Here is a 17,265-nt window from a genome sequence, read left to right on the forward strand (position 1 = left end):
TCTTCCTTTCAGGTCAAGTGAAAAGTGCCAAATCTGTACAGTAAGCCACGGTCAGAAAAGAAGTCAAGATCATACCTTCTATTGAGTATGTGTTTTAATAACAGGCCACATTGTCTTCTATATCTATAAAAGCAAACCTATCTGTGCTCACTGAAGTTAAGAAAATAGATGTGGGGTTTTATAAAAATGTTTAAATATGAAATTAAATCATGCTTGTTTTGTTTTATCTCATTCAGCATGCTTATGTCCAGGCTTTCTGGCCTTGCCTCTGCCCTTGCAAGTCAGTTTAATGTGAGTTCCACGTGCTCCTTCCAGAGAACACTTGAGTATGAGTCACTCACAAAGACCAGATGGGAGTTATAAAAGCTGCTTAGAGAATCTGACAGTTTTCTGTGTAATTGAGGCATGGAATTTCTCTTCAATTGAGGGATTTTTTTTTTTTTTTAAGACACATTGACCATTTCCAGAGGAAAAATTTGTTCTCCCTTCCTCAAAAGGAAAGCTATGGGATGACATTCTGGAGCAAGGAAATATTAAGGATGGTTCAGATGAGAGTCCTCTGCTCACCAGCCCAGGTTGGATGCATGAGACAAGTGCTCGGGGCTGGTGCACTGGGAAGACCCAGAGGGATCTGGTGGAGAGGGAGGTGGGAGGGGGGATCAGGATGGGGAATACATGTAAATCCATGGCTGATTCATGTCAGTGTATGGCAAAAACCACTACAATATTGTAAAGTAATTAGCCTCCAACTAATAAAAATAAATGGAAAAAATAATAATAATAAAAAATAAAAATAAAAAAATAAATATTACTTTCTTACCTCCAAAATAAAATTCACCTTTAAAGTGGGATGTGGTCTCCTAGTGGACTTCCCAGGTGGTGCTAGGGGTAAAGAACCCACCTGCCAATGCAGGAGATGGTAAGAGGTGTGGGTTCGACCCCTGGGTCAGGAAGATCTCCTGGAGAAGGACATGGCTACCCACTCCAGTATTCTTGCCTAGGGAATCTCATGGACAGGCAACAGTCCACTGGGTCACATAGAGTCAGACACGACTGAAGTGATTAAGCACGCATGCATACACGTGGTCTCTTAGTAAATCTTCTTGTTTCTTTAACCTCCTTCTGTCTTTCCCCAATCTGTAGGTTTGGCAATCAGTTCAGTTCAGCTCAGTTGCTCAGTCATGTCCGACTCTTTGCGACCCAATGGACTGCAGCATGCCAGGCTTCCCTTGCATCACCAACTCCCAGAGCTTGCTCAGACTCATGTCCATTGAGTCAGTGATGCCATCCAACCATCTCATCCTCTATTGTCCCCTAATTGTATTACATGTCATTTTCCTTCTGTTTTATATCACTTAGATTTTAAATATAATTGTTGGTTTCATATTAGTGATTTGAATTTGTCTTTTTTCTAGTTTGTCTAAGAGCCCCTGAACCTTCTGCTACTCTGTGACTTTCTGGAAAAGTTCTTTTTTGCTGTTGTTGTTTTCATTTATTTTTATTAGTTGGAGGCTAATTACTTTATAATGTTGTAGTGGTTTTACAGAATAAGAGACACGGAAGTGGAAAAGTTCTATAGGAAGAAAATTATTCTCTTCTTTGTCCCACCCTAAAAGCTAGTTTTTCATTGTTGAAGGGAAGAAAAAGAAATGAGCAATTCAGTAATTCCTTGTCACTTGACATTTTCTCAGGCACAGTTCTGAGATAACACTGTATCACAAATGTAAAAGTTTTGAGATTTTTTTTTTTAATGTATGAGCTATTCAGGTTTAGTTGCCTTGAGCAAAAGAGGAGAGCAGTGCCTCTCAGCCCCCTCATTGATAGATCTAGTGGGTGTTCATGGAGTAGTGCAAAAAAGGAGACCAGTGTTTGTGCCATTCTCTCAATATTGTAGATTGTGAGAAGTCTATTCCCTTTAAGCACAGCAATAATTTGGGCAAAGGCCAGATGCCATTTTTGTCCTTCCTGGTCTGATTCTACATTTTCTGAGCCTTGATCGTGAATATGACACTGTTTTCCAGGCATGTAGTTCTAGTGACGAAGAAAGGATTTCTGAATCTCACTTCAAAGATTCCTAGATAAGACCGAGTAGAAAATAAACTCTCTTCTTTATCTTTATATCTTGTTCTTGAAATTCACATTGGCATTTTTATGTCATTATGGTTCCTTTACTTTCTTACAGACTACTTTTCTCTTTTCAGCAGCTGCTATATGTTTGTGTCCCCCCTCCAGATTACTATTTTGAAACTTGATGCCCTCTGTGAAAGTATTAGGAGGTGAAGCCTTAGCAGGTGATAAGGTCAGTGAGGCTGCTGATCAGGCCCTTTATATAAGAGGCCCTAGATGGCTCCCTTGCTCCTTGCACCATGTGAGGTTACAGCAAAAAGATATCCATCTAGAAGGCAGATTCAAGAGAGTCTGCTGGCGTCATGAACTTGGCCTTCCCAGCCTCCAGAAGTATGAGAAGTAAATGTTTGTTGTTCATAAGGTACAACAAACCTTATGATGGGTTTGTTACAGCAGCCTGAGTGGGCTGAGACACCAGCTCCTCTTCATCCTGCTTCAAGATAGGGGAACTTTTCGAAAGTCAATGCTATCTTTCAATTTTACTTGTCAGTTGTACCTCAATAAAGCTGAAAAAAGTCAATCCCAACCCTTGGCAAAGCAATCTGCAGTTCTCTACTCCGTGAGCTCTATCCCCAATGTTAGTAAGAGCTAATCCTTTGGGGCACCCATAGCATTAATAGCTCCGTACTATATTCTATGTAATTGTTCACATATGAACTATAAGCTTTTTTTTTTTTTTTAAAAAAAAGCATATTTAATTGTTTATTTGGCTATATGAGGTTTTAGTTGCAGCATGCGGAATCTTTTGTTGTGGTACATGGACTCTCTAGTTGTGCATGGACTCAATAGTTATGGCACTCAAGCTTAGTTGCTCTGAGGCATGTGGGATCTTAGTTTCCTGACCAGGGATCGAACCAGTGTTTTCTGCATCACAAGGAGGATTCTTAACCATTGGACCACCAGGGAAGTCCCAACTATGAGCTTTTTCAGGGTAGGGACTTTGTCTTGTTTTTCTTCATTCTCAAAGAGCCTGTAACATAGTAAGTTAGTGAATAATAATTTTGGCACCACCTTATTCATAGAATTCACTAGTCTTCATTCACTTATAGAGCTTGTTCACCTTTATAGAAATGACTCCTGAATCCTGCCTCCATATTTTGCTGTGCCAATGCCCCATGTCAACTTCTGCTCTTCCAGAAGACAAGCCACACATACATCCAGAATTACGATTGTGTATTTAGTTTGTTCTCTATTTCTAAGCTTTCTTCTTGAGTCTCCTATTACTTTTTAGTCATGTGATCCTGGTGATTATCAAGGAATTCCTGAATCTCATTTTAAGCATTTCACTAATGTGAGGGTCTGAATATATGTTTATATCTATAGATCTGTAATTTTAGTAAGTTTTGAGAGACATGGTGTATCTTGTGACCTAATGTTACATTGAATTATAGGTATATTTACAGGAGTGTCAAAGGTCCTGATACTTTTTGAATCCTGTCTGAATCCTGTTTGAGCTGTTATTCAGGTAGCTGCATGACTTTGAGCTGTTACTCAGGTAGCTGCATGACTTTGAAAACCCACAGAGTAATTAATTACTATTTCAAGGCACATACTAGTAAATTAAATCACATTATTTAAGAGGTAGTAAAACAAAAGGTACATAAGAGTGTTCTGATTACTTTTAGATGGTAGTTCCTTAGGCTTTTGTGTTTTTTCATTGATTGGAAAACTGTAAAAAAAAAAAAAAGAGGAGGGGGAGGAGATTGGTATGACATCATTAAGAAAACAGCTAATGTCTGCTATGACTATCATTTAATAAAAGAAAAGAAATATTAATGCCAGAAAAAATGGGAAGATATGACCTCAGTATAAGGCTCAGTCTTTAAAATTGAATAAATTAACTTTTAGTATAGACTTCTATGTTTTTCATTTTGCCATGTATGAGGGAACTTATATAGTGAATTACAACTGGCATATGGTCTAGCCTTTGAGATATATTGCTCTAGGCTAAGCTAAAGCAGTCAGGCTGCTACTTAGGTTACCATAATTGTGAAAGGCTGACAGTCCATCCCAATGTTTCATCTAATTTGTGATAGATTGCATTTTCTAAGATGGTCGCATCTCTCATCCCGCTGCTCTTCTACAATGTGATCGTGACATTCCTCACATAGAGAGGTGGGTCTCTGTTCTCTCATCATGAACCTGGGCAGGCCTGTGACTACAGTAGAAGTAAAACTATGTGACTTTCATAGATCATAAAAGATAAAGATGATACAGTTTCTACCTAGTTTTCTTGAGATGCTGGCTCTTGGAAACCAACCTGTGGAGAGACTATATGGACAGGCACTGAGGCCCAGCTCATAGCCCTGGCTGAGCTCCAGCCAGCAGTCATCAGTGATGTGCGTGAGTCGTCTTGGAAGCAGATCCTCCAGTTGAACCACCACAGCTGGTGCTGTGTGGAGCAGAGACAAGCCTCTGTTGAGCCATGCCAAAATTGTAGATTTCAGCCAAATAAATAATTGTTGTTTTAAACTACTAAGGTTTGTGTCTGTTTGTTATGCGGCAGTTTATAACACATAAATTCTAGAACCTGGAAGTGAGAAATCCACATAACAAACCCTAAAACATATGGCATTGCCTATTGGGACTGGGTAGTAGACAGAAGCCGGAATGGGCTAGAGGAGAGTGTTAGTGAAAGCCTGCAGAGCCTTAGATTATTAGCAGAATCTTTGAGGCTGTCTGGGAGGCTCTTGGGGCTTCCCTGGCGGCTCAGAATTCTCGGTAAAGAATCTGCCTGCAATGTGGGAGACCCAGGTTTAGTCCCTGGGTCAGGAAGATCCCATGGAGAAGGGAATGGCAACCCGCTCCAGTATTTTTGCCTGGAAGATTCCATGGACAGAGGAGCCTGGAGGGCTACAGTCTGTGGGGTCGCAGAAAGTTGGACACGACTGAGCACAAACTCATGCACGGGAGGCTTGTAGTGGGAATTTTTAGGAAAGAGAGGAAAATGTTATTAGAAGCTAGAGAAAAGGTACCTTTCTTACGTGATGGTGGTAAGTTTGGCCACACTTTCATCCAAGTGATGAACTCAGTGATCCTGCTCAGAACTTTTCCAAATAGTGTTCAGTTGCCACCTGTATTCTCCTACTAAAATTGGAGAGGAATGAGCCTAAAAGGAACAGTTCAGTTTTCAAATAAAATTTAAAAGAAATACAAAGGATTCAGTATTTGCTAGACTTGAAAATAAAATTAGTTCTCATTCCTAGCCTTTGTAGATGGCAAAAAGTTATCAAACTAAGAGGTGGCTGCTGGGAAAAGATAAAAATCTGAGGCAGGATTGTGAGGTCATTGACCAAGACCTCAGTGATATGTAGGTGGTATGTCATTGAAGTGTTCAGACTCAAAAAGGCTTTGCTCAGCTTCAGACTTGAGGTGGGCTTTCTCAGTGCAGCTGGAAAGATGGCCTGTAGCTGCACTAGGGGTTATCACCACAGCTAAAGTCAAATGGAAAGAGACCAGCTGTCTCTCGATAATAGTATACACACACACACACACACACACACACATATATATATCAAGGCATCATCTGATTGGTCTTGAGTCTCATGCTCTGAACCAACCATAGTGTTAGGGGGACAGAGAGCTATGACTAACAAACCTGTTTTGTGCCTGTCTCTGTCAGACAGGGTAGTCTCTCATTAGAAGATGGAGTTTGGGTGAGACTGACTGGGAAGCCTCTCAGTTCTCAACTCTCAAAATCATCAAAGTATTCAACTGGCTTTACCACAAATCAGAAGTGTAGAAGTTTTAGTCACTCAGTTCTGTCTGACTCTTTGTGACCCCATGGACTATAGCCTGCCAGGCTCCTCTGTTCATAGAATTCTCCAGGCAAGAATACTGGAGTGGGTTGTATTTCCTTCTCCAGGAGATCTTCCCAACCCAGGGATCAAACCAGGGGTCTCCTGCATTGCAAGCAGATTCTTTACCATCTGAGTCACCAAGGAAAGTACTATACCAAAAAAGGTGAAATATAAATTTATTATTGCCTTTTTTTTTTTTTAGCTTTATGGGAAATATTGTTGTGAGAGAAATTGGTCACCTCTGTGTATTCTAGTTATGTGCTATCTCTAGCTCTCAGAACCATATGTAATCTAGAGCTGAGTCTATGAATTTTGTTTGGGGTTTCTTGAGGTATGGGTATTTTTCCAAAAGCCATGGAGAATCTGACTTTTAAAATGTAAAAACTGCATGACTCTTACTTGTAGGTTCTAGGTGAACCCAGTGAGCCTGAGGGGATAGCAGTGGGATAAGAACTAGACAGAACTGGAGGGACATTACTCAGAGTGATCTGAGGCATGACAGTTTAGGAGAGAAATCAAGGTGACAAGCAATAGAGATGAGGTTAAGATGAATATGGGAGAAAGAGTAGTGAACTTGGTAACCAGAAAGGCTCAATAAGGGCAGGTTGGGAATGAGTAAGGAATGGGTCTTTCAGGAGACAGCCTGTGTACAAGACAGCTTTTAGAAAAGCATAGTCCTCAGGATTTATGGTAGGAATGGGTCCAGTGACATAAAAGAACTACACCAGACAACAGCAACAAAACGTTGTAAAGGAAATATTTTGGGAGAATGGTGTGTGAGTGCTAGTGGTGGTTGTTGCAGTCAGGGCAGACATAGAGCTGTTGACTGAAACCACTTAGTCTCAAGAAGGAATTGGGGCTTCTATGTGTCAGAATTTCCTTGATACAGTGATGGAGAAGATCGATGATAGACGAAGTCATCTCATTTTGGTGGTGTTATCCTCGGTGCCCTGATTAGTGTGGCACAGGAATGAGAGAGTAGAATTTCATTGTCACAGAATAACTCTCTTCAAAGTAAACTACAGGTTGATTAATAAGTGGTTCATTTGTTTAAATTTATACTGTATTTGGTTTTAATGATCAGATTTGGCGTAAAAAAAAAAATCACATTGGGCATCACAGAATTTGGGACGCATTTGTCCTATGAAGAATGTCCTATGTAGCCTATTTGTCATTGGCTTTTGGCTTCTTCAAATCAAGGACCAAAAGCCAATGACAAAGAGGAGTTAAGGAGAAAGGGGGGAGTGAGAAACTCCATGGAAAAGAAAGGAGAGGCAGAAAAAGAGAAAATAGAAAAGGATGAATGAAAAAGTCAGAGGGGAGACAAGGCAGTTGAAAAGGATTAAGGTTGAAGAAAGAAAACCAGAGTATATATTAAACCATATAGGAGGAAGTTCTATCTACATGGTCAATGACCACTTCAGCCATTACACCAGGCAAAGAAAATCAGTTAAAACAGTTATGTGTATAGACATAGCTTGAGCATTAAGAAATGCAAGTTTCCCTGGGGACACTTAAGCTTCTTCTGGATTGGGGGTGGGCATAATGTTTGTAGCCAATCAGAATGAAAGTAAGTTGGGAAGCAACCAATAGGAATTAGGCATGGAAATAGCTTTCAGTGTGATATCAGTTGGCAGTACTGTCCGTGGCAAACAGATGCAGAGCTGAGCATGTTATGTGATTTTCAGTGCCTTCACCTTGGTTTAAACTCTGAACCTGCTTAGCCTTGGCTGAAGGTATTGCTGGTTATGAAAGTTTGGAGAACTTGATTTGGGAGCAAGGCTGTCCTGACAACTTGGGTAGTAGGCTGTGAAGGTGCCGAGGATGTGAGGTGCTGCTGGAGGGACAGGTTTCAAGATAAGTGTTTTGAATCCCATTTCTGGGCCATCTTCCACTTCACGTCAGAATCACTGTGACTTTCAGACCCAACAGATGCAAAGCAAAGATCCAGAAATTATTGGGGATACTTCAGGAACCTCTAGGAATTTTAGGTTAAGGGTAGCTGCAAGGGAGAGAAAAAGAGAATGAGTCCTCAGGACCTTCATATCTATTTATGCAGAAAAGGTCCCACCCAAAGGCAGCAGCTTGAGGGGGTGGGTTGGGTCCTGGGGTTGAAATCAGCCTGTTATTCACGTGCTAAGCTGTGTGCCCTATTGTTAGCAAGAGGAACTTTTTCTAATTCACTCAAAGCTACCATATGATCAGAACTCAACTTTTGTCTTTTTCCTTTGTTTTTAGGTTATTCACATCCTTCTGCACCCCCATCCTTAACCAATAGGACTCAATTTTGACCTGTTTCCCATTTGCCATTTTGGAGTTGGAGGGGCCTGAGAGTTGAAAAAGGGGCAAGAAATTGCAATAGTAGAAGAAAATTCTAGAATGATTTGTACTCCCAGAGAAAGAGTTCTTCCTCAAAGAGTTCATCCAGTACTTATGGAGAGCCTGTTATGTGCCACATGCTGTGTGCACAGCCTTAAGGAAAATTAATAGTTGGCCCAGACCCTTAAGAAACTCCCTGTTCCATGGGGAAGACAAACATTACCATATTGTACAATAAATGATACATGCAAAAATCAATACCATCTCTCCCCGATACATGTGTAGCAGTATCAGGAAGAAACACAAACACTGCTCTTAGTGTTCCCATAGAACGTTCTTAGAGCAGAGGTGGAACAGGAGGTATTAATTTGTACCTTATGGGCTCAGATGTGAGTGTAGCATAATCTTAGGTAGAAAGAATGTGGATGTATTGGATCCTGGCCAGTCACATGGTCTTCTTTTTTGTGTATCATAACAGGTTAGTCTGTACTAGTGAAAGTGTCAACAGTAAATCTCATCCAGGTTCATCAACTGGGACTGATAAAACAATGTCAAAAGCTAATGTGTCCTTCTGGGTACAAAAAGAAGGTAACAGACCTGATTTACTCTGTGGAAGGGCCGCTGACTACCCTGTTGTGAAGGGACATTTCCTGATTCTTGTATGGTCCACGCTTGTTTTGGGAGGTAGGTGATTGTTTTTTACATCTCATCTTTCCTCTGACCTCTGAACCTTTCTGCAGAAAGTGATCACAATTACAACAAAAGAGGAAAACCAATGAGATTATATAACAAGTCTGATCTCTACTATGCTCCTTCATTCATTCAGTGACATTTGCTGAGCATAGCAGTGTGGAGGATATGAAAGTTCTTAGCCTCAAGGAGACTTTTCGTGGGGGAGACAGGCAGATGCATAATTGCAATGCAGTGTCATTATTATAACTGTAAAGGTATAGTCCAGAATCTCTGGTAACAAAGGAGAGGGAGAGCTTTACACTGCCTGGCTTCATTCTTGCCTGCCAGGCCTAACTTGACCTAAATATCTGGGATGAGGGGAGGGCAAATAGAACCCAGATACATGGTTCACAATTTGCTTAGTTAACATCTTCACTTTTGTCCATTCTACTTGACTTTTGATGTGATTTTTCTTTAGGGAAGATGTACTATTCCACCCCCTGGGGAGAATTAGGAAAAGTTTCACCTATAAGATCTCTTACACAATGATAAAGTATTCAATAGGCATGAAGAATGATATTCATGCAGGTAAAATAACATATTAAAAGTCATAGATGCTTTATTCCATAATTCAACACGAGTGATTAGAGAACATTTTCTAGTTCCCTCAAAAATTTTTTCATTTGGGCAAAATGTCAGCTGGTTTAAAATGCTCTCTGGAACAAAAGTGAAAGTTTTAGTTGCTCAGTCATGTCCAACTCTTTGCCACCCCATGGTCTGTCTGTCCATGGAATTCTCCAGGCAAGAATACTAGAGTGGGTTGCCATTCCCTTCTCTAGGGGATCTTCCCACCTCCGGGGTTGAACCCAAGTCTCCTGTATTGCAGGTACATTCTTTACCAGGGAAAACTGGTTCAAAGACTACAAAGAAGCAACAAAGCAAAAGTAAAATGGAAGAACTTCAATTTTACTCCCATTAGGGAGTGAAATTGCTTTCTCTGGGGTCTTTAAAATGCTCATCATCAACCTTGGCCCTTTTTGGTACAATGAATTACTGCTGACCATGAATCTCACTAGCTTTAGATCTTTTATGATTACATAGAGACAGGTGCTCCAGGCAGTAAAGGGCATTGCAGAAATTGCTTGAGAAACATTTCTTTAGCTAACCTTATGCATATGTATTCAAAAAATATTTACTGATGTGTCATGACCTGTAGGTGAAAGGCAAGAAATACAGATTCTGAGATGCCAATGAGTCTCACCTTAGGCATAAGTTAACTGGATTGTAGTCTATGTATTGCCTCTGGAAGTGATGAGCTGAATAATCTTAGAGTAGGAAGTTTTAGGGGCTTCCCGGCTAGTGCTGGAGACGTGGGTTTGATCCCTGGGTTGGGAAGATCCACTGGAGGAGAGCATGGCAACCTACTCCAGCATTCTTGCCTGGAGAATCCCATGAATGGGAGAGCCTGGTGGGATACAGTCCATGGGGTTGCACAGAGTTGGACACAACGGAAATGACTTAGCACGCATGCACGGAGGGAGTTTTAAGGCAAGAAGCTTCATATAAACAGAATAGCTAGTGTCTTTTGACACTTAATTGGTAAAGGAAGCTTTCCCTATGATTAGATTCATTTAAAAGTATTTCTGGTGTTTAAGAAAACTATAGAATATATGTTACTATAGCTTAGGATGAGTAGTGATTAACTGGTAGTAAGACATTGCAAGGTGGCGGAGTAGGAGGACATGTGTTCATCTTCTCCTGTGATAACTCCAAAATTACAACTCACTGCTGAACAACCATTGGCAGAATCTTGGATCCCACTGAAAAAAGATACCCCATGTCCAAGGGCAAAGGAGAAGCCCCAGCAAAATGGTAGGAGGGGTGAAATTGCACTTAGAATCAAACCCCATACCTGCCAGAGATGCTTGGAGGGCTCAAAGAAAATGTTCTGCATACCAAGAGATGCCACAGAGACTGAGCCAGACCTGCCTTTGAGTGTTTGAGTGTCTCATGTGGAGGTACGGGTCAGCAGCAGTGGCCTGCCACAGGGGCAGGGGCTCTGGGTGCAGTAGACCTGGGTATGGCATAAGCCGTCTTGGAGGAGGTCACCATTAACCCCACCATAGAGCTGCCAGAACTTACAAAGGACTGGGGAAACAGACTCTTGGAGGGCACAAACAAAACCTTGTATGCACCAGGACCCAGGAGAAGGGAACAGTGACCCCACAAGACATCCAGACTTGCCCGTATGTTCAGGAGTCTCTGGCAGAGGCTTGGGTCAGTGGTGGCCTGCTGCAGGGTCAGGGGCACTGAGTGCAGCATTGTGTGCATGGGATCTTTTGAAGGAGGTCCCCATTATCTTCATTACCTCCACCATAGTTTGGCCTCAGGTCAAACAACAGGGAGGGAACACAGCCCTGCCCATCAACAGAAAATTGGATTAAAGATTTATGGAGCATGACCCCACTCATCAGAACAGACCCAGTTTCTCCCTCAGTCAGTCTCTTCCATCAGGAAGCTTCCATAAGTCTCTTATCCTTATCCAAAAGGGCAGAGAGAATGAAAACCATAATCACAGAAAACTAATCAAACTGATCACATGGACCACAGCCTTGTCTAACTCAGTGAAACTATGAGCCATGCCGTGTAGGGCCATCCAAGACAGACAGGTCATGGTGGAGAGTTCTGACAAAATGTGGTCCACTGGAGAAGGGAAGGGCAAACCACTTGAATATTCTTGCCTTGAGAACCCCATGAACAGTATCAAAAGGCAAAAAGATAGGACACTGAAAGATGAACTCCCCAGGTCAGTAGGTGCCCAATATGCTACTGGAGAAGGAGAAATAACTCCAGAAAGAATGAAGAGATGGAGCCAAAGCAAAAACAACACCCAGTTGTGGATGTGACTGGTGATGGAAGTAAAGTCCAATGCTGTAAAGAGTAATATTGCATCGGAACCTGGAATGTTAGGTCCACGAACCAAGGCAAATTTTGGAAGTGGTCAAATAGGAGATGGCAAGCGTGAACGTTGACATTTTAGGAGTCAGCGAACTAAAATGGACCGGAATTGGTGAATTTAACTCAGATGACCATTCTACCTACTACCGTGTGCAAGAATCCCTTAGAAGAAATGGAGTAGCCATCATAGTCAACAAGAGTCTGAAATGCAGTACTTGGATGCAGTCTCAAAAACGACAGCATGACCTCTGTTTGTTTCCAAGGCAAACCATTCAGTATCACAGTAATCTAAGTCTATGCCCCAACCAGTAATGTTGAAGAAGCTGAAGTTGAATGGTTCTGTGATGACCTACAAGGCCTTCTAGAACTAACACCCCAAAAAGATGTCCTTTTCATTATAGGGGACTGGAATGCAAAAGTAGAAAGTCAGGAGGTGCCTGGAGTAACAGGCAAATTAGGCCTTGGAGTACAAAATGAAGTAGGTCAAAGGCTAATAGAGTTTTGCCAAGAGAACACAATGGTCATAGCAAACACCCTCTTCCTACAACACAGAGAAGACTTATACATGGACATCACCAGATGGTCAATACTGAAATCAGATTAATTATATTCTTTGCAGCCAAAGATAGGGAAGCTCTGTACATTCAGCAAAAACAAGACCAGGAGCTGACTGTGGCTCAGACTGTGAACTCCTTATTGCCAAATTCAGACTTAAATTGAAGAAAGTAGGGAAAAGCACTAGACCTTTCAGGTATGACTTCAGTCAGTTCCCTTACAATTATACAGTGGAAGTGAGAAATAGATTTAAGGGATTAGATCTGATAGAGCACCTGAAGAACTATGGATGGGGGTTCATGACATTGTACAGGAGGCAGTGATTAAGACCATCCCCAAGAAAAACAGAAATGCATAAAGGCAAAATGGTTGTCTGAGGAGGCCTTACGAATAGCTGAGAAAAGAAGAGAAGCGGGAAAAAAAAAGAAAAAAAAATGAGAAGAGAAGCGAAAGGTAAAGGAGAAAAGAAGAGATATACCCATTTGAATGCAGAGCTCAAAGAATAACAAGGAGAAATAAGAAAGCCTTCATTAGTGATCAATGCAAAGAAATAGAGGAAAACAATAGAATGGGAAAGACTAGAGATCTCTTCAAGAAAATTAGAGATGCCAGGGGAACATTTCATGCACGGATGGGCACAATAAAGGACAGAAATGGTATGGACCTAACAGAAGCAGAAGATATTAAGAAGAGGTGGCAAGAATACAAAGAATCAATTCAGTTCAGTTCAGTCACTCAGTTGTGTCCAACTCTTTGCGACCCCATGAACTGTAGCACGCCAAGCCTCCCTGTCCATTACAGACTCCCGGAGTCCACCCAAACCCATGTCCATTGAGTTGGTGATGCCATCCAACCATCTCATCCTCTGTTGTCCCCTTCTCCTCCTGCCCTCAATCTTTCCCAGCATCAGGGTCTTTTCAGATGAGTCAGCTCTTCCCATCAGGTGGCCAAAGTATTGGAGTTTCAGCTTCAACCTCAGTCCTTCCAGTGAACACCCAGGACTGATCTCCTTTAGGATGGACTGGTTGGATCTCCTTGTTGTCCAAGGGACTCTCAAGAGTCTTTTCCAACACCACAGTTCAAAAGCATCAATTCTTTGGTGCTCAGCTTTCTTTATAGTCCAATTCTAACATGCATACACGACCATGAGAAAAACCATAACCTTGACTAGATGGACCTTTGTTGACAAAGTAATGTCTCTGCTTTTTACTATGCTATCTAGGTTGGTCATAACTTTCCTTCCAAGAAGTAAGCATCTTTTTATTTTATGGCTGCCATCACCATCTGCAGTGATTTTGGAGGCCCCCAAAATAAAGTCAGCCACTGTTTCCCCATCTATTTGCCATGAAGTGATGGGATCAGACGCCATGATCTTAGTTTTCTGAATGTTGAGCTTGAAACCAACTTTTTCACTCTCCTCTTTCACTTTCATCAAGAGGCTTTTTAGTTCTTCTTCACTTTCTGCCATAAGGGTGGTATCACCTGCATAGCTGAGTTTATTGATATTTCTCTCATGTTTATTCTGTGTATAAAATATAAAACATTGATATTTTATACACAGAATAACTGTACAGAAAATATCTTCATGACCAAGATAACCACAATGGTGTGATCACTCTCCTTGAGCCAGACATCCTTGAATGTGAAGTCGAGTGGGCCTTAGAAAACATCACTAAGAACAAAGCTAGTGGAGGTGATGGAATTCCAGTTGAGCTATTTCAAATCCTAAAAGATGATGCTGTGAAAGTGCTGCACTCAATATGTCAGCAAATTGGGAAAACTCAGCAGTGGCCACAGACTGGAAAAGGTCAGTTTTCATTCCAATCCCAAAGAAAGGTAATGCCAAAGAATGCTCAAACTACCGCACAATTGCACTCATCGCACATGCTAGGAAAGTAATGCTCAAAATTCTCCAAGCCAGGCTTCAACAATACATGAACCTTGAACTCCCAGATGTTCAACTGGTTTTAGAAAAGACAGAGGAACCAGAGATCAAATTACCAATATGCGTTGGATCATCAAAAAAGCAAGAGAGTTCCAGAAAAACATCTACTTCTGCTTTATTGACTACGCCAAAGCCTTTGACTGTGTGGATCACAACAAACTGGAAAATTCTTAAAGAGATGGGAATACCAGACCATCTTACCTGCTTCATGAGAAATCTGTATGCAGGTCAAGAAGCAAGAGCTAGAACTGGACATGGAAAAACAGACTGGTTCCAAATAGGAAAAGGAGTACATCAAGGCTGTATATTGTCACACTGATTATTTAACTCATATGCAGAGTATATCATGCAAAATGCCAAGATGGATTAAGTACAAGCTGGAATCAAGACTGCCGGAAGAAATATCAAAAACCTCAGATACACAGGTGACACCACCTTTATGGCAGAAAGCAAAGAACTAAAGAGCCTCCTGATGAAAGTGGAAGAGGAGAGTGAAAAAGTTGGCTTGAAGCTCAACATTCAGAAAACTAAGATCATGGCATCCGGTTCCATCAGTTCATGGCAAATAGATGGGGAAACAACTGAAACAGTGGCTGACTTTATTTTGGGGGGCTCCAAATCACTGCAGATGGTGACTGCATCCATAAAATTAAAAGACCCTTGCTCCTTGGAAGAAAAGCTATGACCAACCTAGACAGCACATTCAAAAGCAGAGACATTACTTTGCCAACAAAGGTCCGTCTAGTTAAGGTTATAGTTTTTCCAGTAGTCATGTATGAATGTGAGAGTTGGACCATAAAGAAGGCTGAGTGTGGAAGAATTGATGCTTTTGAACTGTGGTGTTGGAGAAGACTCTTGAGAGTCCCTTGGACTGCAAGGAGATCCAACCAGTCCATGCTAATAAACGAGATCAGTCCTGGGTGTTCATGGAAGGACTGATGTTGAAGCTGAAACTCCAATACTTTGCCCACCTGATGTGAAGAGCTGACTCATTTGAAAAGACCCTGATGCTGGGAAAGATTGAAGGCAGGAGGAGAAGGGGACGACAGAGGATAATATCGTTGGATGGCATCACCGACTTGATGGACGTGAGTTTGAGGAAGCTCTGGGAGTTGGTGATGGACAGGGAAGCGTGGCGTCCTGCAGTCCATGGGGTCACAAGGAGTCTTATACAACTGAGCGACTAAACTGAGCTGCTACTTTGAGGACAGGAAATTTCATTTTCATGATTTCTCTTCTTCAGATCCAGAAGCAAGATACCCAGATAGTGCCACTGGGTTGGCAAATGGGAGGTTTTTGGAACTTCAAAATTTTCCACATTCACATGACTGCAGTCTCATTATTTGTGTCTTATACTAAGAGATAGTGTTATATAACAGTTGTCAGTTATTTCTTCATAATGATATGACATTCAGAGGAAGTTTAAAATCAAATACCTAAAGAGATAATAATAAATTGTTTGAAAACTATACCTTATGTCCAAATAACACATACATGTATTTTTTATTTTTTTTAGGACTTCTGAGGGCATTTTTAAAGAATTCTGAAGTCATTGTCTTGACGATTCTTTCTCTATTTGGACTTTTAATAGGACAACTGGCCTACGATTTTGTTGAGGTAACTTACATACGATAAACTAGAGGATAGACTAAAGATCAAAGACCAAAAACAAGGTCAACTCCTGTCTCCATACCTGAATGAATGGATTTTTTTTTTATGTGAACAGCTACTGAGGAAAGTTTACCTAGTATTAAAGTTTTTGAAAATGAAAAACCATCCAAGAAAGGAAACATGAATTAGAGAGGCTTAAAATAGTAATTTGAAAGTGAGTAAATCTAATTGCCTTCTTGGATTCCTCACCGTCTGCCTTTGGTCCTTGCTCCTGTTTCCTTTCTCTGTACATACAACTGGACTCTCTCATGTTATTGTCTTCAACACATGCAGGGACTCTAGTTGCCAAAGGCTCAGTTACTGTCGTGATGAATTATGATTACTCTTTTCTAACTGCCAGATTAAATGCAAAACATACATCCTACAAAATATTACTTTGATCCAAGAAAAACTTTGTTAATTTATTGACACGATTTTAAATGTACAGCAGCAGAGTTCAGTTCAGTTCAGTTCAGTCGCTCAGTCGTGTCTGACTCTTTGCGACCCCATGATTGACAGCACACCAGGCCTCCCTGTCCATCACAAACTACTGGAGTTTACTCAGACTCATGTGCATCGAGTCGGTGATGCCATCCAGTCATCTCATCCTCTGTCGTCCCCTTCTCCTCCTGCCCCCAATCCCTCCCAGCATCAGGGTCTTTTACATTGAGTCAACTCTTCACATGAGGTGGCCAAAGTATTGGAGTTTCAGCTTCAGCATTAGTCCTTCCAATGAATATTCAGGACTGATTTCCTTTAGGATTGACTGGTTGGATCTCCTTGCAGTCCAAGGGACTCTCAAGAGTCTTCTCCAACACCACAGTTCAAAAGCATCAATTCTTCCACACTCAGCCTTCTTTATGGTCCAGCTCTCACATCCATACATGAGTGCTGGAAAACCATAGCCTTGACTAGACAGACCTTTGTTGGCAAAGTAATGTCTCTGCTTTTGAATATGCTGTCTAGGTTGGTCATAACTTTTCTTCTAAAGAGTAAGCGTCTTTTAATTTCATGACTGCAGTCACCATCTGCAGTGATTTTGGAGCCCCCCAAAATAAAGTCAGCCACTGTTTCAGTTGTTTCCCTATCTATTTGCCATGAAGTGGTGGGACCAGATGCCATGATCTTCTTTTTTTGAATGTTGAGTTTCAAGCCGGCTCTTTCACTCTCCTCTTTCACTTTCAAGAGGCTCTTCAGTTCTTCTTCGATTTTTGCCATAAAGGTGGTGTCATCTGTGTA

At 41.3% G+C, this 17,265-nt stretch overlaps 2 protein-coding genes across 3 annotated transcripts in view; both read left to right on the forward strand.

Annotated features, from left to right (window-relative positions):
- Positions 1 to 621, forward strand: part of ANKRD45 (ankyrin repeat domain 45) — a 40,441-nt gene extending 39,820 nt beyond the window's left edge. For both annotated transcript variants that reach the window (XM_043485456.1, XM_043485455.1), the window contains exon 6: positions 13 to 621. In XM_043485456.1, the coding sequence (XP_043341391.1) occupies positions 13 to 44 (32 nt within the window). In that variant the 3' untranslated portion in view covers positions 45 to 621. The remainder of the gene's footprint in view (positions 1 to 12) is intronic.
- An 8,173-nt stretch (positions 622 to 8,794) lies between these two features.
- SLC9C2 (solute carrier family 9 member C2 (putative)) overlaps positions 8,795 to 17,265 on the forward strand; it is an 87,457-nt gene continuing 78,986 nt past the window's right edge. The window contains exons 1-2 of the mRNA XM_043484623.1: positions 8,795 to 8,930; positions 15,893 to 15,993. Of these exons, the coding sequence (XP_043340558.1) occupies positions 8,795 to 8,930; positions 15,893 to 15,993 (237 nt within the window). The remainder of the gene's footprint in view (positions 8,931 to 15,892; positions 15,994 to 17,265) is intronic.

Source organism: Cervus canadensis, chromosome 13 (genome assembly GCF_019320065.1).
Source record: "Cervus canadensis isolate Bull #8, Minnesota chromosome 13, ASM1932006v1, whole genome shotgun sequence".
Lineage (NCBI taxonomy): Eukaryota > Metazoa > Chordata > Mammalia > Artiodactyla > Cervidae > Cervus > Cervus canadensis.